Raw genomic sequence first — 23,107 nt, 5'->3', positions numbered from 1 at the left:
ATCCTGCAGAGCATTCAGAGGGTGTTGAAGCAGGATGAGGAGAAGGCGTTGACCTGTTTGGTCATGGAGAGGGTGGAGTTGAGGATGACCCCTAGGTTGCTTGCATGGTCGGTGGGTGTTGGGCTGTTCCTAGTGTTGCAGGCCACCAGGAGTCATTCCAGGCTGAGGGGGTGGAGCAGAGGATGAGGACCTCCGTCTTGTCCGAGTTCAGCTTCAGTCTGCTGTTCCTCATCCATTCGGCGACGGCCTTCATTCCTTCGTGGAGGTTGGTCTTGGCGGTGTGATGGTCTTTCGTAAGGGATATGATCAGCTGGGTGTCGTCAGCGTAGGAGATGATGCTGAGGTTGTGCTGTCGGGAGACGTGGGCGAGGGGTGCCATGTAGATGTTGAGCGAGAAAACAACCATGGGCCTTGACTCTCACTCAGCAAGGCTAAGCCTGAAAACTATAGAACAACACAACTGCCAGTGCTGAGACTGATTACTACGACTTTATGAACATAACATAATAGCCTGCTTTTTAAATTGCGACAATCCAATTTTATTATACTTTTTTAGTCATCATTCATTTTTTGAACACGTGATTTCTTGTGCATGAACAATACATGAAAAACACACAAAGAAACTATACAAATATATACAATTCAATTCAAGAAAATTACACCTGACACACCAAAACTTTAAACATACTATTGGCCAAAAAACACTCATTCCACATTCAAACTTCACACATCCTACAAAGGGTCCCGGTATCAACAATACCTAAAAATACAAATTAAGCAAATTTTCAATACAAATTCAGTTTTTTTGTGTATTTTCTTTCACCCCAATTAGGAAACATTTTTTGCCTCCCTATTTACAACATAGTATTCTATATGACCGGGACCAGATCGGTCGACGCGCTTCGAACCCAGGTGGTTCAAGGGTTCTCCTCAGGACCAACAATTTCTTTAATCGTCAAAGTCAATGATCAACATCTGTATTTAACTGTGTCATTCCAAGACGCATACCAAGAAGGAGCCGTTCCTGTGTGCGGGTCCTGTCTCAATCAGCAGCTCTATCTCCATTAGCTATATGGCTGCCCCCGTTATGAACAGCGACCGCTGCGTGTAATATCTTGTTCGCGTTGTGGCGAGTAAGCGGGCGTTTTAAGTCCTCCGTGCACAATTAAATACAGATATTGATCATTGACCTTGACGATTAAAGAAATTGTTGGTCCTGAGGAGAACCCTTGAACCACCTGGGTTCGAAACGCGTCGACCGATCTGGTCCCGGTCATATAGAGTACTATGTTGTAAATAGGGAGGCAAAAAATGTTTCCTAATTGGGGTGAAAGAAAATACACAAAAAACTGAATTTGTATTGAAAATTAGCTTTATTTGTATTTTTAGGTATTGTTGATACCGGGACCCTTTGTTTGTAGGATGTGTGAAGTTTGAATGTGGAATGAGTGCTTTTTGGCCAATAGTATGTTTAAAGTGATGGTGTGTCAGGTGTAATTTTCTTGAATTGAATTGTATATATTTGTATAGTTTCTTTGTGTGTTTTTCATGTATTGTTCATGCACAAGAAATCCCGTGTTCAAAATATGAATGATGACTAAAAAAGTATAATAAAATTGGATTGTCGCAATTTAAAAAGCAGGCTATTATGTTATGTTCATAAGGTCGTTTTCAAAAATAGTCCTAGTAATCAGTCTCAGCACTGGCACTTGTGTTGTTCTATAGTTATGTAGATGTTGAGCAGCGTCGGGCTGAGGGAGGAGCCCTGGGGTACGCCACAGATGATTTCGGTGGCCGTGGAGCGGAAGTGGGGGAGGCGGACGCTCTGAGTTCTGCCGGAGAGGAAGGATGTTGTCCAGGCCAGGGCCTACTCTTGAATCCCGGCGCCGTGTAGGCGTGTGCGTAGTGTGTGGTGGCAGACCGTGTGGAAGGCGGCTGACAGGTCTAGGAGGATGAGGGCTGCTGTTTCTCCGTTGTCAAGCAGGGTCCTAATGGCGTCTGTGGCAGCGATGTGGGCGGTCTCGGTGCTGTGGTTGCTGCAGAAGCCGGACTGGGACGGGTCCAGGATGTGGTTATTCTCGAGGAAGCGGGTCAGTTGTTTGTTGACGATTTTCTCTGTGACCTTAGTCGGGAATGGGAGCAGGGAGATGGTTTGGCTCCCCGTCCACCACCCATTCTGTTACCACCTCCTCTGTGTTTATCCCAATTTATTTATTTCTCGCTCTCTAGTCTTCTCTGCCTGTGTGCCGTATAAGTATTTAGTTTTGCAGCACAATATCCTTGGTGCAACAACATCAACTGTTGCATGGCTAAAAAGTTATAAGGTACAAGGTTTAGCCATGCAACAGCTGATGTTGCACCAAGGATATTGTGCTGCAAAACAAAATACTTATAAGATCCCAAAAGCGAGACCTATTGCCTATGCCAATGCTTGTTGAAGAAGACAATGGAAGGGTTCACCCTGACTTCAGGGGGAAGGGAGTTCCAGAGCCTCAGTGCTATACCAGAGAAGGCTCGATTATAGGTTTTTTCTTCTTGAATGTTTGTGGTTTGAGCAATAGGGTGCTGGCGCTTCTAGAGGCTCTCTCACCATATGAGAGCTCCCGTTTCTGAGCAAGGTACAAAGGGATATTGAAGTGAATGGCTTTGTGTGCCATGCAAGCAATTTTTAATTGTAACCGAGCTTCACATGGCAGCCAGTTCAAGGACAAAAGGTTAGGGGAGATGTTGTTGTATCTTTTGGTGCCCGTTACAAGCCTAGCAGCGGAGAGGAGTGCAGCCCTAAGAGGAGCAGTCTTCACTCTAGGTAGGCTGCAAAGGGTTGCGCTACCACAGAAAAGATTTGATATCACTACGGCTTGCTCTGCCATCTTTAGGTCATGAGCAGGGAGGTATGGTTTGAGTTTCCTTACAATGCGGAGTTGGAAGTTCGCTCCTTTGGAGAGGGAGCTGAAGTGCTTCTGCATGTTCAGACTTTTGTCTAACATAATTCCAAGAGAGGTTGCAGAATCAACAAGGTGCAGCCTACAGTTAAGAGCAGTGAGATGATTCACCCCATTGTTAGCTGACCGGCGATTGCTTGTGTGGTGCGATATGTAGGAATTCAGTTTTGAGAGCGTTAACTTCAAGTGGTTGTGTATCTGTGGTATAGATGCAAACAACACGGTATGGTAGCTTGTAGTCTTAGTTTATTTAGCTTAGGAGAAGCGCAGCGACAGGAAGCAGAGACAACGGTCAACTGCCAGAAAGGCACATTCTCAAGACAAAGCATGGAACCATGAACAACAGAGGTTCCAACTACAGGTGCCCGGTAGGCACAACATAGAGAACACTACATTATCCTCTTTCTTATAAAACAAAAGACAAAACGGAAATGGTAGAGAAAAGGTGAGAAGAGAAAAGAAAAGGAAAGTGAAGAGAAAACAAAACGAGAAAGAGGAAAAGCAGGAAAGAAAAGAGATTGGACAGGAAAAGAAGGAGAGAAAACATCTGCACTCCAGCAAGAGTAAAATCTGAACCTGGCAGGGATCCAACAAGACTCCTGCAAAGCTTAGGCACAAAAATGCATCACCACGATTATCTGAACCTGGCAGGTATCCTACAAACTCTTAGACTCCTGCGAAGCTCAGGCACAAAGGATGCACCACTACCATTACCATTATAATCTGCAGAACTAGAACGGCAGTTGCCACTCTCCGAGCCAGAACTGGACAAAGGATCATTGGAGGAAACATCATCTCTACCCACCTTAACAATTTTACAAATGTTCCACCAATACTTGTTATTCACACGCACCGCATTCCCACAAACCTTATCAACCACTAGAGGCTCGGAGAACTTGCTCCTTCCCTTGGTGACATGAACTGGATTTTTAATGCGAACAACATCACCAGCACAGATATTAAAAGGAGCAGATCTCTTCCTTTCGTCAAAATAATTTTTTTGCTTCTTTTGAGCTGCAGAAACATTGTCTCTAACAAAACCATCAACGCCATCCATCACATTCATCTCCACCCACTTGGACATCCAACCCGGACAAATTTTAGTGGAAGGTTTCTGACCTCTTAGAAGTTCGAAAGGAGAAACTCTAGTGGAGGAATGCGCAGTGGTGCGGTAGAACCATAACATTGAACGCACAGCATTCTCCACTACACACTTGCTGGCAATGGCCCACTGCACACAATTATTGAGCACACGATTCATCCTTTCAACAAGGCCATTGGCCTGGGGGTAATAGAAGGAACTCTTCTTATGAGAAACACCACCCTGTACAAGAAAACGCTCGAAATCAGAACTAACAAACTGCACACCATTGTCCGTCATGACAACTGAAGGAAAACCCTCCCTCAAGAAAATGTCCTTAAGAAAAAGAATGACATTGGCAGAAGAAGGCTCACTAACGAAACGAATCTCAGGCCATTTGGAGTAATAGTCAATGGCAACAATGGCATAAAGGGAAGAAGAGGGTAGAAGATAGAAGGGGCCAACCAAATCAACACCAATCCTCTCCCACGCTCTCTCTGGCAACTGAATAGGCTCCAAAGGAGGAGTCCTCACTTTGTGACATTTGTCAGAAGACCTACAAATAACACAATTGTCAATTAAAGTGTCAACACAAACATCCATTTGTGGCCACCAAAACACATCTCTCAATCTACGCTTCGTAAAAGTCTTCCCCAAGTGACCTTCATGTGCTCCAGCAACAAGACGTTTCCTCAAACTCACAGGGGGAATGAGCCTAACACACCGCAAGAGAATGCCGTCCTCAACAGTGAGCTCATCAGCAACCTTAACAAAGGTCTGGAAATGCCCAGAGACGCTCTTCTCCTTAGGCCAACCAGATTTCAAGTAATCAACAACTTTTACAAGGACCTCATCCTTTAACAACTCCTCTTTCCACTCAACCTCACTGATGGCACACATACCCTCAAGATCAAATGCTGCAACAAAACAATCTTCTAGATCATCCTCTCTTTCAAAATCACAATCATTCTCAGTGATGGGAAAACGTGAAAAATAATCAGCCCTGACATTCTTTGAACCAGGGAGATACACGATGTCAAAATCATACTGCAGTAACTTTGTGGACAATCTGGCAATTCTTGGAGTATGCTCCTTAATTTTTTCCCCAGACAAAATCGAAACTAATGGATTATGGTCTGTTCGGATCACAATATGACTACCCGAAAGGAAAGGGTTGAACTTCCTGACTGCCCACCAACAAGCCAAAAGCTCTTTCTCTATGACAGAGAAATTAACCTCTGCCCCACGCAAAACCCTTGTTATGTTATGTTATGTTATGTTATGTTATTAAAAATTTATAAAGCGCACATACGCCCGGAGGCTTCTTGGCGCTGGAAAGATAAAAAACATAACAAAGGATGAGTCTGCAGGAAGCATTATTTCAAGTAAGCCTGTGTGAAGAGGTGAGTCTTAAATGCCTTTCTAAAGGCAAGGAGGTCCTTACTCTGTCTGAGGGCTAGTGGCAGAGAATTCCATAGGGTAGCTGCTAAGAAATGGAAGCTGCTGCCACCTTGTCGTTTTTTCTTAAAGCGAGGTACTTCAAGTAGGTCTTTGTGGGCTGATCTCAGGTTGCGTGAGGGAACGTATCTTCCAATCAGCTGCCTGATGAATAGAGGTCCCTTGCCTTGCAGAGCCTTGAAGATGATGCACCCGGCTTTGAATTCGGCTCTTTGGGCCACGGGTAGCCAGTGCAGGGTCTCTAGGCCTGATTTGATCGATTCCCATTTGGGTACATTGCAGATCAGCCTGGCGGCCTGATTCTGCAAGTACTGCAGTCTTCTAAGTTGTCCTACGGGTAGGCCAAGGTATAGGCTGTTTGAGAAGTCGATGTGGGAGAGGACTAGGGCCATGACCACCTGAATTAAGGCGGAGGGAGTGAGGAAATGGGCGATTTTCCTAATTTTCCTCAATTGGAAAAATCCAGAGGAAACCACGGTTCCAATTTGGGATTTTAGCGAGAGGTCCTCATTGATGGTTATCCCCAGACTTTTTACAGTCAGAGATTTCTTAGGGGGAAGGCCCATATCAGCAGGCCAGAAGTTAGGGCTCCAACTGATTTCGCTCTTGCCGGGCAGGATCAACTCAGTTTTCCCTGGGTTTAATTTAAGGTGATTTGAGGACATCCAACTCTGGATTAGAGTCATAGTGGCTTGGAAGTCCTCCACAGCATTTGGGGAATTAAGAACGAAAACTAGCTGCAAGTCATCTGCATAGTTATATACAGTGACTTTGTGCTTTCTCAGGGCAAAAAGAAGGGGCCGCATGTACAAGTTAAACAATAGGGGAGATAACGAAGAGCCTTGGGGCACCCCACAGAAAGACTTGACTTTGGCAGCAGAAAAGGAGCCTAAGCGGACAGACTGAGTACGTTAAAAAATGAACGATTTCAACCAGGCTAGGGCAGAGTCTCTGAGACCCGCCTGTTCGACACGGTTGACCAGGATGGAATAGTCAACCGTGTCGAATGCGGCGGACAAGTCAAGAAGTACTAGGGCTTGATGAAGGTTTTTGTCAGCGTTGGACCTCAAGGTGTTCTGGACGGCCAATATTACTGCCTCAGTGGAGTGACCAGGCCGGAATCCTGCTTGGTTGGGTTGGAGATAGTCCGATTCCTCCACGAAATTAGAGAGGCAGTTGGTGACATGCGCCTCCAACATTTTGGATAGGAAGGGCAGCTAGGATATGGGCCGGTAGTTCGTGAGGTCCAGCGGGTCAATACCAGGTTTCTTGGTGAGGGGAATCAGTAAGGCCTGCTTAAAGCTACTAGGCACTATCCCTGAAGTGAGAGAGTCGTTGAGCAAGGGTATCATGCTGTTGGGCATGGCTCGACCGATTTCTTTCATGATTTGGGGGGGGCAGACATCCATAGGGGAGCCAGATTTGACTCTAGACAGTAGTTCCAAGAAAGTTTTCAGGTCAATAAGGGGAAAAGAATGTAAAGTTGAGGGATTAAAATAGATGTCATCCACTGGGGCGCAAGCTGGAAGTGTGGAGATGTTCTGTTTAATCAATAAAATCTTATCGCGGAAAAAGTCATTCAGGGAATTGCATAGCGCTTGTGTGGGAACTACCGGAGGGGAAGTTCTATCATCATTGCAAAGGTCGTTCACTATCCTGAAATTTCTTTTGACTTATTGGTGGAGTTTAGGATTTTGGATGAGTAATAGGTAATTTTATGGTTTTGTAGAGTTTTTTGGTATGTCTTCCTAGCTAAGCAGTATGTGGCCCTGGCCAGAGGGCAGTACTGGGAGCGCCATGTTCTTTCCTTTTGCCTCACTTCCAGTTTAAGTTTCTTTAGCTCAGGTGTAAACCATTTATGTGCGTCCGGACTCCTAGAGCTGCAAAGACGCGTAGGAGGAGCATAGATGTTAATCGCTGCAGTAAGCCATTCATTGAACCGACCATCGGCCTCCTCCACATTAGTGCTGTCAAGGGGAAGGGAGTCACCTAAAAAGTTAAGAAAGGCTGGCATGTCCATAGAGGTCCATTTCCTAATGGTTTTGCTGGTTTGTAACTTGAAATGGGTAGTCTTGTCTAACTGGAAGGAGAAACTTATGCTGTGGTGATCAGACCAACAGCAAGGTTTTATGTCTATTGAGGATAGTGACAAGTTCAGAGACCAGATTTGGTCAAGGCTATGGCCCTTCTGGTGAGTTTCAGTGTGGATGTGTTGTGTCAGGTTGAGATCGCAGAGAAGTTCACTCATCTCTGCAGCTTGGGGATCCAATGATATGTTGTCAAACCAGAAGTTTAAATCCCCAACCAAAAGTAGTTTAGGATGATTTGTGACCAACGGTGCCAGTAGCTGAGCTAGAGTGGAAGGGAATGTGGCCATGGTTTGGGGAGGGCGATATAGTAGGACCAGTACAAGTGAGCCATTGGGAGTATCTATTTTGGCGACTATGTAGCATAAGGCAATGGTATTATCGATAAGCCCATTCTTCTGAGTAAGAACAGCTCCGAGGCCAAAACCACTCGCATCCACAGTCACGACACATTCCTTATTGGGGTCAAAAGGTTTGAGCACACTGTCACCCACCAACTGTAATTTTATCCATTGGAAAATTTCTTGACAGTTTTTATCCCAAACAAAGGGCACGTTTTTTTAAGCATATTTGTGAGGGGTTGGACTTTGGAAGCGTAATCCTTGATAAATCTGGAATAAAATTCACTAAGCCCAATGAAAGACTTCAAACCAGATTTATCAACAGGTGGAGAGGCATCTACAATGGCTTTCACCAGACCAGGACGAGGCTCCACACCATCATGTGAAACAACATGGCCCAGAAATTCAATTTTTTCCTTTAGGAAAACACATTTTTCACTTTTAAGTACAACGCCCTTATCCTGCATGATCTCTAAGACTTGATTCAAAGAAAAATCATGATCCTCTTTGTTCTCGCCAAAAATCAAGACATCATCCTGGAACACAATTACTCCAGGAGTATCCTTGAACATTTGACTCATTAGCCTTTGAAAAACTGCAGCCGCCGACGCAAGGCCGAAAGGCATCCTGCAGTATTGAAAACTCTCAAAAGGAGAAACAAAGGCCGTCAAATGCCTAGAGGATTGACTCAACACCACCTGGTGGTAAGCGGAGGCTAAGTCTAACTTGGTGAACCACCTTGCTCCCCTAGTGAGAGACAGCAAATCAGTAATTTTGGGTAAGGGGTGTGAGTCAATCCAGATGTTTTTATTGAGACTGCGCAAGTCCACACAGACGCGCAAATCACCATTTCTCTTCCTGGCGACAACAAGAGGAGACAACCACAAAGACGACTCTATGGGTTCTATGACCTTTTTCTTACACAAACCACTCAACTCCTTTTCTAAACCATCTCTAACACTGAAAGGGACACTCCTGACCTTATGCTTGACAGGGATAGCCCCTTCTTTCACTTTTTTCTCGTGGTTGAAACCTTTAATCATACCGAGACTGTCTCCGAAAACAGTAGGAAACTTGAGAATCAGCTTCTTAACGTATTCATTAGATTCTACAACAGCTAACTTTGTAAACTGATCACAGGATTCATCAATACTGATCTGTTCTTTAGTACCAGGTCTGAGAATCATTTTGAACAACCCTTGGTGAAACCACCCCAAGATGTTCAAGCCTTTTAAGGAAACGTATATTTTCCCAAAAATCTTCCTCCCCCTGAAGTGAATGATATCCTCAAAAAAACCAAGGAGGGAAATCCTGCGTCCTTCATAAGAAACAGGAGCTCTATCCGGTGGTAAGAGTTTCCTATCAGGCCAAGTTACTTCAAACAGTTCTTGAGTGATCATGGTAACTTTTTCACCTGAATCTACCAACAAAGTAATGACTTTGTCACCCACACCGAAATCTTCATAGGGGTCAACACATTCTGAAGGGTCCCCTGTGATAACACCACCATCCCGAACAACCACAACCATGTCCCTAAGATCGTCTTGTATACTATTTATAGGATCTGAATCTCCCCCGGGACTACCATAGAACTCTGCGACATTACCAACCACATTAACATTGGTCTGTCCCTGAGGTTTGTTATTGAAAGTAGGATTTCCTTGTTTAGAAACCTGACAAATTTTCGCAAAGTGTCCAAACTTCCCACAATTTCGACACGTAGAGTTTCTTGCAGGACAAAATCTATTGTTCTTGTTGTGCGAAGGATTCCCACACCTATAACAAATGTCATTCCTAGAAAAGGCATTTCTCTCAAAACGTTGAGGAGAAGAAAAACTGTTCTTCTCAAAGCGTTGTGGGCCCAAAACAGCTTTATTGTCTTTGTACTCCTTGGTCCTGACTATGGAAACTGCTTCTTCACATTTCCTCTCAAGTTCCTTCACTTCTTTTTTTGACAACTCTATACTCTTGGCCATACGAATAGTTTCTTCAAGAGTTGGGTTCCCCAACGTCAGTAGTTTCTGCTGAATAGACTTGTCGGAACATTTACATACGTACTGGTCTCGGATTAATTGTTCCCTAAAACCCTCGAATTCACATTCTGCGCTCAGTTGCCTTAAGCTAGAGACATATGTCTCGACATCCTCCCCTGGTAGTTGTTCCCTTTTGAAGAACTTATGTCTTATAACAACAAGACTAGGTTTAACATCAAACCTTAACTCCAGTCTCATTCTAGTCTCAACATATTCATCTACGTCTTCTTCTGCGTGGTTCCTTACCAAAGGGGGTAGGTGCTTGTAGATCTCTCTCCCCTCAAAACCTAAAGAGTGTAGTAAGAGACACTTCTTCCTTTCTGCGCGATATCTTGATGCACCTATTGCCCCCAAATAAGTCTCAAATGCATCGAACCATTTCTTCCAACCAATAGGTGGATTGCCTGGGGTCTCCAGAAAAGGGGGAGGAGGTGAAACTGATTGCATGCTGAGCGAAATTGCGTATTTCCCTTGTCGCCGTCCACACTGTCACTGTCGCTGTCCAAATAGATTTAGCAGAAGAGAGAGTCAATGTTTTTTTTCTCCCCTAGATGGCACCAGCGTGTAAAGACTAATAACAGACAAACTCATCATGTTCAGCCCTGTCAACATGTATGCAGCTTTCCATTGAAGTCCTTTCCGTTGACACAACGTTGTTGAATTCCTTCTTGCCCTCAATAAACGCCGTGGGTGTAACACCAGCGTAATCCCCAAATGCGTGAGCAAGAGCAGGGTGTTAAAAAGTAATGTCAATGCGCAGAACGCGAACAGGCTCAGACACAGCTCAGACACGCCGTGGCCTAGTTGTCAAGGTAACGCGTTTGCTTGGCGAGCGCGCGTCAAATGGTTGCGTTGGCAACGAAACGCTCGTGCTGGGGACGATGACGTGACGTGCTGAGGCCTCGTCGGGGAAAATGTACTTTAAGCCTTCATTTAAATTAAATACGCGCTGAGAGTAAGGCGAAATCACTTATCTCGCCATTAGTAGACATCGGCTCGTCGAGAAGGATTTGGGAACAGCTGGTCTTCGTGAGCACTCGGTCCGCGGTACACTCGGCACAGGAACACGAGGAGAGTTGAGGTAAGACGGGTTCTTTACCTTCTCCTAAGCATCGTCGCCAACAAATTTGTGGTATAGATGCAAACAACACGGTATGGTAGCTTGTAGTCTTAGTTTATTTAGCTTAGGAGAAGCGCAGCGACAGGAAGCAGAGACAACTGTCAACTGCCAGAAAGGCACATTCTCAAGACAAAGCATGGAACCATGAACAACAGAGGTTCCAACTTCAGGTGCCCGGTAGGCACAACATAGAGAACACTACAGTATCAACCAGCTTTGAGTTTCCAGTAGGACTGAATTGATGGACTAGATGTCCTCAAGGGAAGCAATCTTCAGGTATAGTTGGGTGTCATCCGCATACATGTGATAAGTGTATGCTGGATGATTTCAGAATTTCTGTCAAAGGCTCCATGAACAGGTTGAAGACGGTGGGGGAGAGAGCTGAACCCTGTGGGACCCAAAGCGTGACCGGCGAAGGATGAGAGAGGGACTGGTTCATCTTGAAGCTTTGGGATCTGTTATGAAGGAATGAGGAGAACCAGTTTAGTACAGGCCCAGACAGCCCCATTCTGTGTTCCAGGAGGTCAATCAGGTTATCATGTTTGACAGTGTCAAATGCTGACGAAAGGTCGAGAAGTATCAGTAGGCAAGATTCATTTTGATTCAACATTCTTAGCGCATCATCAACAATGTGAGTTAACTCAGATTCTGTATTATGACCCGGGTCGAAAACCAGATTGACATTGGTCCAGGAGTTGGAAGTGATAGATGTGGTTACAGAGCTGGGCGAGAACACATTTCTCCAGGAGCTTTGCCAACATGGGAATGTTAGAGATTGGGTAAAATTTGTTAAGGTCCGTGTGATCTGCAGATGGTTTCTTTAGGATCGGGGTAACTTGACCCTCTTTTAGGCAGTCCGGAATAGCACATTACAGAAGTGGAAGGGTGTTCAGCGGACTGATCAGTAGCTGTTCAAAGGGCAGAGCATAGTTCAGCTTCGATCTTAGTGGTCTTATCAGTGAAGAAGACAGCAAATTCATCGCAGTTCGGCAGTGGCCCTCGACCCTGTGGCGATGGATTAGTCGGACTGTTCGCTTGGGACTTGATGAGTTTGAACAGTTTTCTGGGACGGTTTTTTGCTTGCTCTAGTTGATTTAGGAAGAAGGAGGCCTTTGAGCATCTGATGTGTTTGTTTCAGAGGTTTTTTTGGGATCTCAGATGGTAGAGATGATCAAGGGAGGGATATGCTCGCCAAAATCTTTCCACAAGTCTTAAATTCCTTCTTTCGGAATTAAGACTGTCATTAAGGGTTTGGAGAGTTTGGAGGACAGTCTTCTCAGCTATAGTGGCGCAACCAAGTCTAAAACATTGGCCATTGAGAGGTTATAATGGGCCGTAAGGTCATATACATCCGACATGTTCATATGAGGGGGCAGGATGTCATCTCAGAGTGCATTCAGATTGTGCACGTTGATGTTCCGTAGACATCTTTTTAGTTTGGGATTCTTTGGCTGGGCTCTACTAGCTCTTACCGACTCCAGGATGAGGAAGGTGATGGTAGTGGTCTGTCCAATTACATGGGAGGATCGAATCCAGACTGATGGAGTTGGGCTTACCACTGACAAGACCTAAGACTAGGTTGAAGCCCAGTGGGAAGGCTTTAAGGCTATGGACCACCTCATCATTCACATTGTTCCAATGCGGGTTGAATTCTCCCAGGAAGATCTGAATGCCATGGAAATCCGCGTTCGCCGAGATAATGTCTATGATCTGTTCAGTGAAGGGAAGGTTGTCTCGAAGGCGGGTGGTACAACGTGTGCAGTTTGCATGGATGATTGTTGCTACCAGACACTTCAATGCATAGGTATTCACAGGATGGCAGGAGGTCAGATTGTAGTGCTTTCACAGTTAGGTTGCTGTGATGTAAGCAGGCAATGCCTCCACTCTGACCACTTGCTCTGTCCAAACCGAATATCATAGTTGGGAGGCACTAAAATGTCCAGGATGGGCGCAGCGGAGTCATTTAACAATGTTTCAGTCTGCATTACAAGGTCAAAGTCCTGTGCAAGGATGAGGTCGGCAATGTCCGCAGCATGTTTCACTGCCGATCTACAGTTTAGGAGCACGCATTTGAGCTTTCTGTTGGCGTCAATTGGAGCGAAAAGTGAAGTGGTGACTTTCGTGAGGTTATTCTCCTTTAATGCTCTAGTGTTTAGCCTAGGTTCCTGAAGGGATCAGTGGTGATGGATTCAATTTGTTGCAAGTTGGATATGTTGAAGGAATGTGCCGGATCATAGGAAAGTAGGAGAGAATGGATATCCCTATCCGCAGGGAGGGTCTACAACTGGATAGCCGTGAAGGGTCGTTAGGAATAGGAGCGGAAGCCCAACTATGGGGTGAGGGGGTGATGTAGGCCGGTGACCGACGATTTGGGGGGGGGGGGTTACAAGGTACACACTTTAGATGAGAGCGAGAAGAGATGGTGATTGGTCATAGTGGCACAGCTATGCCTGGAGTTGGCAGGCAGTTCTGCGGAGATATGCAATCGGCTACATACCTCTGACTTAAGTTGTGGGAGGCAGAGTGAGATGTCATTAAGCCTGCCTTCCACTAAGGAAACTTGATGATATGTCTTTGAAGGCCTTCCACTAAGGTGTGGGAATGGGTTTGGGGACTGGGATCTGGTACCCTGTGCAGGTAGAGAGCTTGTAGAAGCGGAGGCAGGCGGCGAATGTATGTGCTGCGAGGGGAGAGATTCCAGGAATTGGAGCAGGCCCACCCACTATGCCCCCAAATACATAAGCTGCTTTCATCCAAGTGGTAAAGGGAAGAAGAGATCATCTAGCCTGCATCAATGCAAAAGCCCTTTTCTTGACGAAGGAATCTATCAATGCCCAACACAGTGCCCACTGTCAGCAGCCCAGCTGCTTCCATGCTTGTGTACTCCGGGAGACCATTTATTTGGAGAAAACTAGAGCTTTGGATGGACCCCCTTTTTAGCATGAAACATCCTCACCACATGTTCCAAAGGCTACAAAATCTATTTAAAACCTAAAAAAAATATGTCAATAAGCAAGCACGGCCAAGTTGTATGAGGAAGTCAAGAAGGATGGCTAAAAGTAAAGGAATGAGAAGTGATAACCTGTAGATCATTGCATCTTCTATAATGCAGTCCAACTAGATAGGTTTATTTTTGTGATTAGGTCACTTTCGACCAGTATACCCTTCCTCTTCACATCACGGTGAACTTTGACCTGCATTCCATACATTTGTTTTATCCTCTTGGATGGTAATTTGTGTATATGGACTGTTCATGTTGATTCACCATTGCTCAATATCGATGCACCTTCTGTGATAATGCACATCATGATGATTTACTTTTGCATCCATAATGCCAACTGATGAAATAAATGTCTTTCTACTTAATTGTACCAGGTTAAAGATCAGCATTTCGTACAACACACAGGCCTTCAAAGACATATCATCAAATTTCCTTAATTTCAGTTGAATAAAAACCATAAAAGGTACAGTTAAACGATTAAAAATAAAATGTAATAAAATGTGCAAATTCATTATGCGAAAGAGTTTCTAAATAGTACGGATTTGTGTGGGAAATTTCGGTCCAACAATACAAATCTCATCCTATAATTCTTTTTTTTTTATCCACAATATTATAGTAAAAAAATGATAAAATGTAATAAAATACTTTGAAATTAAAAAAGAAGTTCAGGTGAACCGTCCCAAAGTTAAAATGATTTACAAGGAGGACAAGTGAACTCGTAGATGAAGAGGAACAAAACCAATCATAAATACAATTGAGGCAGTACATGGAGTAAGAACGAAGGAGCAAAGACATCCCTGTTCTGGCTATACCTCTTTCACAATAAGCAATGACTAGACATGTTTTGTGGTCCTTCAAACAATTACTGTGCTAACCAGAATTCCTAGGGCACCACTGCTGCCTGTTAATACACTACTACACACTGCAGCATGAGGAACAGCAATGGAGCACTTTGTAGTCAGAAAAGTAAAGAGTAATGATATTTCTTGTCTCATTCCCCACTTCTTTGTTATCAATTATGACTTTCATGTCTCTGCTGAACGACCACTAAACCAAGAATAGAAACCATTACGAATTTCTATCATTCTACCGCTCTGAAACGTCTACCCCCATCATTTTTTCGTGCTATCGGTTTAGTTTTGTCCCTTGAGTCACAGAAACAGCAAACCAGCGCAATGCCGATATACATATTTGGGTACGTCCTCTTGTAAAGGTGCAGAGGTCCACTCATCCCAAACTTTTTTACTATGAACTCCCAAACATCCTTCTCACATGTCCCTCTTCTTTTCCGTTAATTCACCCAACAGGCGCACACAGCCTCTAATCACAAAAACAACTTACTACTTCACCTTATTTAATCCATTCCCATCATTCTATCCCAGCTAAACACACACGAAATTGAGAGCACAAACCTAACACAACTAATCCACGAGGAACATAAAGCACTTGTTACTAATCTACTAACTATTAAACTCTATTCTTGAGTTCCGGAGTAGCCTGCTACTCACTGCAAAGCACTCTAATACCTCATATGGGGTAGTAAGCGCTATATAAATACAGTTTGAAATTACTAAAGTAAATCGAAACATAACATAACACCTGATGCCAATATCCTGGCTTACAAAAAAAACAGCATCCCAAACTAGGCATGCCATATGTTAACTAAGGCTCCATATAACAGCAGTGTATATCTGTGTGTCTCTCATTTAAGGCTTTTGCTAACTAAGGTCTTTTCTGAAGTGATTTCTGATGATGGTTGCACTGTAAAACAAACACAATATGCCTGTGCTAGAATAAACAGCATTGTGCAAATATTAATGTCCTTAAATTAAACAGCTGCGCAAGAGCTAATACACATTATTAAACCTCCCAGGTTGGCTGAGATAAGCCGAGCTTGACAAGAGAATGAACAGAGTCTGACAATTAATATAAAGGTGACAAGAATGATTATGAAATTAATAGCAAGCACAGGCATTTCGCACCAGATGCCCTTTAGACAGGGTACAAGATGCAGCGTCTTGCAGACACGACCACTATCCGACACGAAAGCAACAAGACTGCCTAAAATCACAAGCAATTAATGATATTTTTTTCTTGAGGCAATTAAGCCAGAAATTGTCAACTTTTCTGCTTACCCGGATCTGAAGCATGCGCCCTGTCTTGAGACCTCAGCAGATCTCCTGCAGCAGCCGCGCCATATGACCCTATCCGGATCCACAGGATGGAATATACGCAGGTGATATTTTTGATCTCAAGGAGTAGCCATTTTATAACCATATATAGCACGCATTCGAGTTGTGTCTTTCTTTGCCACTCTTCCGTGTAATTTGCAATGCTCCCCTCTACCGTATGCATTACTGTGAAGGTGTCGTGGAGGACCTGGAGTCTGAAGGTCTGCTGGGACTCCATAAATGTCGTGTATGACTGCTGGTCTTCTTTTCCACTTAATGGCCTAGTCTACTGATGGCGCTGCTGTGGTTGCTTATGTCCAATCAGGAAGTGACAATGATGGGGCCCCTGGGAGAATGTGAAGAGGGACTGCAGACATTACTAGTATTCATTGGCTTTAGGATAAACGGGTCCACACTGAAGGACTGTGGTGCCGCTGAAGGGCTGGGCCCCCTCCCCCACACCGCAGGGGCCTGTGTTAAGCCCCTGGGAAGGGACCTAGCCTGTCAATTCGAGCTGGACTGTTCCTGCTGGAGCAGCACACAGTCTGATCTGACCAAGGCTGATACGTCTGGAGTGAAACAGTGGACCAAAAACACGACATGGAAAGTGCCCCAAGTAATTAACAATGGCTAAAATTAATTCAGGCATCTCGTTTTATTAAGCTTCTATGGTTGCTGGTAGTAAAGTAATGAATCTGATAGCGTATTAAAAAATAATATGAATAAAAATAATATTAAAAATAACATCAAGTGGGAGAGCTTGAACACACTTATTTCCTTGCAGAAAATTAGGTTTAGTTTGCAATATGTTGCATTCTGGAACATGCAGTTTCCCTTTTTAGAATGAAAGCATAGGCTCAAAACTTCAACATGCAAACTGCCGTGGCTCAAAACCCAAGACTGGCTGTCCTACGTATATAGGATAAAATAACATCTGCTTTACATTATTAAGAATAATGTAAGTCACTGCGGAGCTTAGTGACGATAAAGGAACTTAGTCTCCAGTCTCATGCCCTTATTCACACACAGAAACTCTTGCAAGTTCAGTTGGGGCGACTATATATCATATGCAACAGTAAATTGTTTTCATTAAGCAATTCATAGCACCTTGCTATTGTCGCTACACACTGTAAATTATTAGTGTTCGTATTATCCAACTGAATGTACTGATCTTGCAGAGAAATGCAGTTAGTTCACTGCTGCCCGGGGAGAGTGGAGTCCTGGCCTGCCTTGTTCATTAAAGAACTCTGGCCTTGGGACGTGTTGAATCTTTTAATGGTAAAATCAAACCACCCGATATTACTTCAAAGCTGGTCATGGTGTCAATGCTAGCTTTCCTGATTCCTCGGCACTTGGTGACATACTGCTGATCCTTATCATTAAAGAGATATCAACCGCAGCCTGCTTTCATCAGCTTGTTAAGGTTAAAGTCCGTCGATCACCGCCACAGAGTAACTTTACGCAACCTTACCTTTGACTAGAAATGTCTTGGTGGCAGAGATGTTTGCTGTTATTGCAAAGTATGTGTATGTTTGCGACGAAGGGGGAGAGCGTGTGAGTGTGTGTTTATCTCCATATTCACCTAAACTTTTTAGGTCGAGCCTGGACAGCGCATGCGCTGCTCTGCGAGCCATGCTATATTGGAATATGGAATAGAAGCCCCACCCATTCTCTGCCCATATTTGTCATTTGGTTGTGTCATTGTCCTTCCTAAATGCTGGCTTCTGATTCGTTAATAGGCTTGTTAGTCACTCTTAGCACCACCTTGTCCTTATTTGTAACCTCCCATGAGAACCGGCCTTTTACTTTGGATGTTACACAGTGAGTAAGCACTATTTTCTGTAAGCAGTTTCTCTACCTGCAGGCATGACATGCTTTCCTGCAACATTGAGCACAGCATGCACGCTTTCACTTTTTAACCAGCCCGGGACAATGGCGGAGGCTTCTTTGCATAGGTCTCGCATTTACAAGGGTTTGAGCTATTGGTATTGTACATGACAATGCCTTTTATTTATGTGTTAATTAGCAAAACATATAAAAGGCATTGCCATTTACAATGCCAATAGCTTAAACTCTCGCAAATGCAAGACCAATTGCATTGCAAATGCTTGTTTTCTGTCTCTGTAGGTCTATGCCTATATCAATTTGTATGCGTTTGTCTCAAGTCTGTCCGTCTATGCGTCTCAGGATGTACCTATGTGGTTCCCACTAGTCTGTCAGTCTTAGTACTTGTATGTCTCTGTCACTGTGCCTGTTTGTCTGTATATCCGTGTCTGACTGATTCTCTGTGTCTTGGGTTGTCTGTGTGTTCAAGTGCGCGTGCTTCCCTCTGTTTGTGTTTGTCTGCATGTAATAGTCAAACCCTCCAGGGCCTGCCAGTCATAATCGACCAACAGGGAAAGCTGAATTCAGAATCTCCCACATGTTAACCACATAATTTCTGTTTGAGTGGCAAAATGTTGGTGGAGCGCAGACTGCCAACAGTGAACAGCCTTACCACAGAATCACTTATTGTAGGCAGAACTTTCCGCACATTCCATAGTAAGGGTTTCACCTCTCGTTGGCACCTTCCAAGAAAGTCAATAAATGTGTTGAAGTAAATCACGACCTAGTCATGGTTGATCTAGCAGAAGTATTGGTGATTTTATAATTTAATTTCATGTTTTGCATTTATTTCAAGGACATCGACACTTGTTGTTTTCTCATTCAGTCTGCAGTCTTGAAGGAGAAGCAACTGTCAACAAAAGTTGGCCTAAAAGTTTCTAACATTTAAGAGATCGAAATCAGGCGAACAAATTCAAAGAAAAAAATAGTCTTTTTAAAATGAAAATGATAGTTACAATAAAGTCTCACCTGCAATGCCAATGAAGACTGTTAAACCAAAGCAAACGAAGAACACAACGAAGACGAGAACAAAGTGGCGCTTGGAAAGCGTGTAAAGTCGCATAGGTGCCAACCTGAAAAGAACAGAATCAAGGAAATTATTAGTGCTATAGACAGGACACTCAAGACACTGATCACCAAAAATTTAAGAGACATTTTGTCTGAATCAAAGATCCCTACGTAGGCTCGGGGGCTTAGATCCTGGCCAAAACTTTGGTAAAACCCCTGAAATAACTAAATTTCCTTTAGATTTAATGTATGTACACCTTCGGTGGATGTTGTGATAATATGGATTTTGCCATATAGCAACTACTTTGGACCCTTCTGTCTTAAAGGGTGGAAGACTAAGTTAGCGGAGGGTTCCGGAAGCAGGAAATGATCAGCCCTGGAATCAGGAAGTGAGCAGGCGTTTAGAGAATTTGTTTATTTAATCTTAAAAGTAGTGACTACTCTGATGCAGCTACATGGGCCAACTATACATCTTAAGAAAACAGTTTTCGGTTATTATTCTATATGCATAGAACTTGACAGCACACAGAATACCATTGACTGCCGGGTACGAGGCCAAAGGCCATACCTGTCCTCCTATACGATCCAAGAGGTACTTGAATGTAGAAGGTTGCAGCTTCGGGTAAACAGGTTTACTCGTTATAAGCCTTAGAACCAGGAGTCCAGGATTCTAACACAAGCTTCCACACTTGACTGCATCAATCTAAGTAAATCACTTCATCGCCTTCTGCCTTGGTTCTTTAATCTGCCACAGTTCCATAGCCCTTACATCAGGGTAGGGCTGGGCGTGAAATTCTGCTCCACTCGCGGAGTTGTTCCCACTCCGAGTAGCGCGCAGTGTACTGAAAAACTCTGCTCTGCATAACGGAGCTGACTTTTTCCTCGCATGCCAACGTTAAGTTGGCGAGGACGAATGAGGAAAATCTTATTCCAGACCACCTCCCAGCAAGATTTCTCAATGTGGGCAGTCACAGGTGGCAGCAACCGCTCGCGCTGAAGAATTTGGCACTCAAGTAGAAAATCTACTTGAGCAGCAGAAAGAAGCAGCGCCCTCTTGTGCTGCACATGGTGCCATTCGGGCTGATTATCAAGCGCGAGTCAAACACCCGGCACTAAAACTCAGGGCGAATAGCGTGACCCAAAGCACTACGCCCTTTGCGGAACTCTGTGTATCGCAGTGGAGTTTTTTGGTCACTTCGTAGAATTCTGCATAGTGGAACTCCGCCCGTGCCTATAACAGGGCCAGTATTGAACACCAGTAGTAAGCGCTACATAAAATCACTTTTACACTTCCTACCACTTCATTAACTAACTCAACATCAATAGCAGCAAGCTATGAACTTAATGCGGATGATGGATTTCAGTTTTCCAAATGATTTCGTGGTTAAGTGTTGCAGAGGCTGGGTCCACTAAGAGAAACAGTAATTGACAAATCCAAACGGTCAGGCCTTTTAGAAGATTTGTAAAGTCTGACGCTGTGAAGAGACTGAAATAAAGCTTTTTGTTTCGCCCTGATTTAACACATCTACATACACTCTAAGTAGGGAACAAAAAAGTGAGAAGTATTGGCATTTCGTACAGTGCATGAACCTAAAGGCGCACAACCTACAGGTGCACATGCACACATCGAACATGCACCCAAACTAACACCCTAAAGAGACTCACTCTTATAAGTCTAAGAGATATACAGTCCCCCATGCACACAGACCAACAAAAGCATCGCTACACATAAACATTCATAGGTAACCGTGCATCAGGAGTCACGTAGTGATGGACGTCAGTAGAGCACAGGAGGCTGGTAGCAAGGGAACACAGGGTGATGCGCTTCACAGGAGTACAAGGTGACAAGATTTAGGGAAACACCAGTATATCCCCTGTGGGGAGCACAGGATGATGCCCCTGTAAGGAGTACCAGGGGTGTGCATGTAAGGAGTACCAGGGGTGTGCATGTCAGGAGCACAGGGCTGTGTGCATTATAGGCCACAGGATTATATTCAATGGGGAACCATAGAAAGTTAGAGGGCAAATCAAAAGTAATGACTCCAGCATGAGCACTCCCTCACAGTCACACACCGTCTTCTTTATTTTACTTTGTATTGTTTTATCGAAAGCATCGTAGACCAAACATATGGCAGTGCACTTTACAGCATTAAGAAACATGTGTTAAAACAACTGTGCTGTTTACATGGGTAAAGAAGCTCTATACCATAATGATGCTAACATTTCTGGGAGGGGTAGCAATCATAGAAATACAAATTATGAGAGAACTATACAATAAGTAAATAATGCGATTGTATAACATTACAACAGTAAGAGGAGCCTAAATAATATTAATTCATCAACAGTAGTAGGAATAATACAATGTTAAGAAGCAGATACTTCAAAACAAGATTACAGTAAGTACAGTACTGCAGGGGCTGGCAAAATGCTGTAGTGATTTACTGATTAACATGTTAGACTTACGGTGTTTCTCTATGACAACATTTTTAATAATTTCATAAAGATGCAGACAGATGCCGAGAGTGTTTGAGATTCTTGGAGAGTGTCCGGTTAAGGATCTAGCAAAACGGCTTTTAATGTTTTAGGTCCCAACTAGACAGGGCATGTGCTGACTTTGAGACATGTTGTTTACAATCAGTGGGCTTCAGCACGCCCATACGTTTACCATTTGTTCGCTCCGACATTGCTCTCATGCCCTTCATTTCAGTTTGTCTGTAGCATGCCTCTTTTTGTGTTCGGCCCACCCTTAATGCATGGACCAAGCACTTGTGCCCATCCACTCCTCCCGTTTTAGGAGCTACTTTTTTCCTGGTGCACTCCACATGATTACTTGTGTTTTCACTTGCTCGGTCTCCTACAATCTGCCCCCATCCCTGTTGCGTCTTTCCTACCACAGATTGTGATGTAATATGCGTCTTTCTTTATCCTCCTCCGCATCCACCGCCTTTACTCGTGTTTCTTATTACCCCCAGTCACGCTCGCACCATTTCTGGACAGGAAACCAAAAACCTTGTTTTTTGTTTTAATGGGTGCCCCTGTAGATGCTTGTTATTTGAAGGATATCCAAAAAAACATCACTGCAGACAAGCTGCTGCTGCCATGGTCTAGCAGAAGGAGGAGAATAACTTTTTTTCTGCCCCTCAAGCCGATGCACGTTTGAAATAAAGATGCTACCAGAGAGAAGAGCGGCAGAAACGCCACTGGCCTGTGCTAAATTTTCAAAGCGGTGATATATCTATCCGCCCGAAGTAGGAGTCATTTCAAGACTAGAGCGCTGGCAGGTGAGGTATCAATGGCTGCTGGATGGCATTCACATAGTTTGATGCAATTTCAGGGGTTGAAAGGACTGAAAAGTGAAACAATGTCTCGGTTCCTATGAAGGAGGTTCCCTTGGCACTGCAGGAAATATGTTTTGCTGCAGCAATTTAAGTCCCCCAGAGATCACTGGACATTATAGCCAACTGGTGCAAACTGTGCCCCGTAAACAGCTGGCCTTTAAATACAACATTCTTGTTTTATAAGTCTGTTACATAGATAAGTGTCCCAGACTACGTATTTCTTTGTATATGTAAAAATACATCACATCCTAGTCCTGAAGAAGACCCCACTGTAAGGTGCGACTGAACCTACACCACTTAGGAGTCGAAACGTCGAATGTCTCTTACAACGCCTACCCATCCTCAACCAAGTATTATTACTGTGGCGTACTATATGGGATAGGACTACATGAATGTTAAACAATGTATGGGGCTACAATAAATATGCCCATGTGATGTCAACCAGTTGAATTTTTTTGTTTGACCACATGTAACTATTACATCTGTCTAATCAATACCTTGATCCTCACAAATCACTCCCCCCTTCTCCTACTTTCACCTCGTCCCACTTCGGGCACTAATGTTTATCTATGCTGAAGTGTATATATATATATATATATATATAGTATAAGAATGAGGATGTGAATAAATATCACTCAGAAAG

General features: G+C 43.9%; 1 protein-coding gene across 2 annotated transcripts in view; it reads right to left on the bottom strand.

The window, feature by feature from the left end:
- The window catches only part of TMEM181 (transmembrane protein 181), a 395,254-nt gene that overhangs the window by 210,160 nt on the left and 161,987 nt on the right, over positions 1 to 23,107 (bottom strand). For both annotated transcript variants that reach the window (XM_086927323.1, XM_086927322.1), the window contains exon 2: positions 19,088 to 19,191. In XM_086927323.1, the coding sequence (XP_086783449.1) occupies positions 19,088 to 19,191 (104 nt within the window). The remainder of the gene's footprint in view (positions 1 to 19,087; positions 19,192 to 23,107) is intronic.

This window comes from Lissotriton vulgaris, chromosome 6, assembly GCF_964263255.1.
Source record: "Lissotriton vulgaris chromosome 6, aLisVul1.2, whole genome shotgun sequence".
NCBI classification, from domain to species: Eukaryota; Metazoa; Chordata; class Amphibia; order Caudata; family Salamandridae; genus Lissotriton; species Lissotriton vulgaris.
The sequence above is the reverse complement of the archived record's forward strand: the minus strand, read 5'-3'. Positions and strand labels throughout refer to the sequence as shown.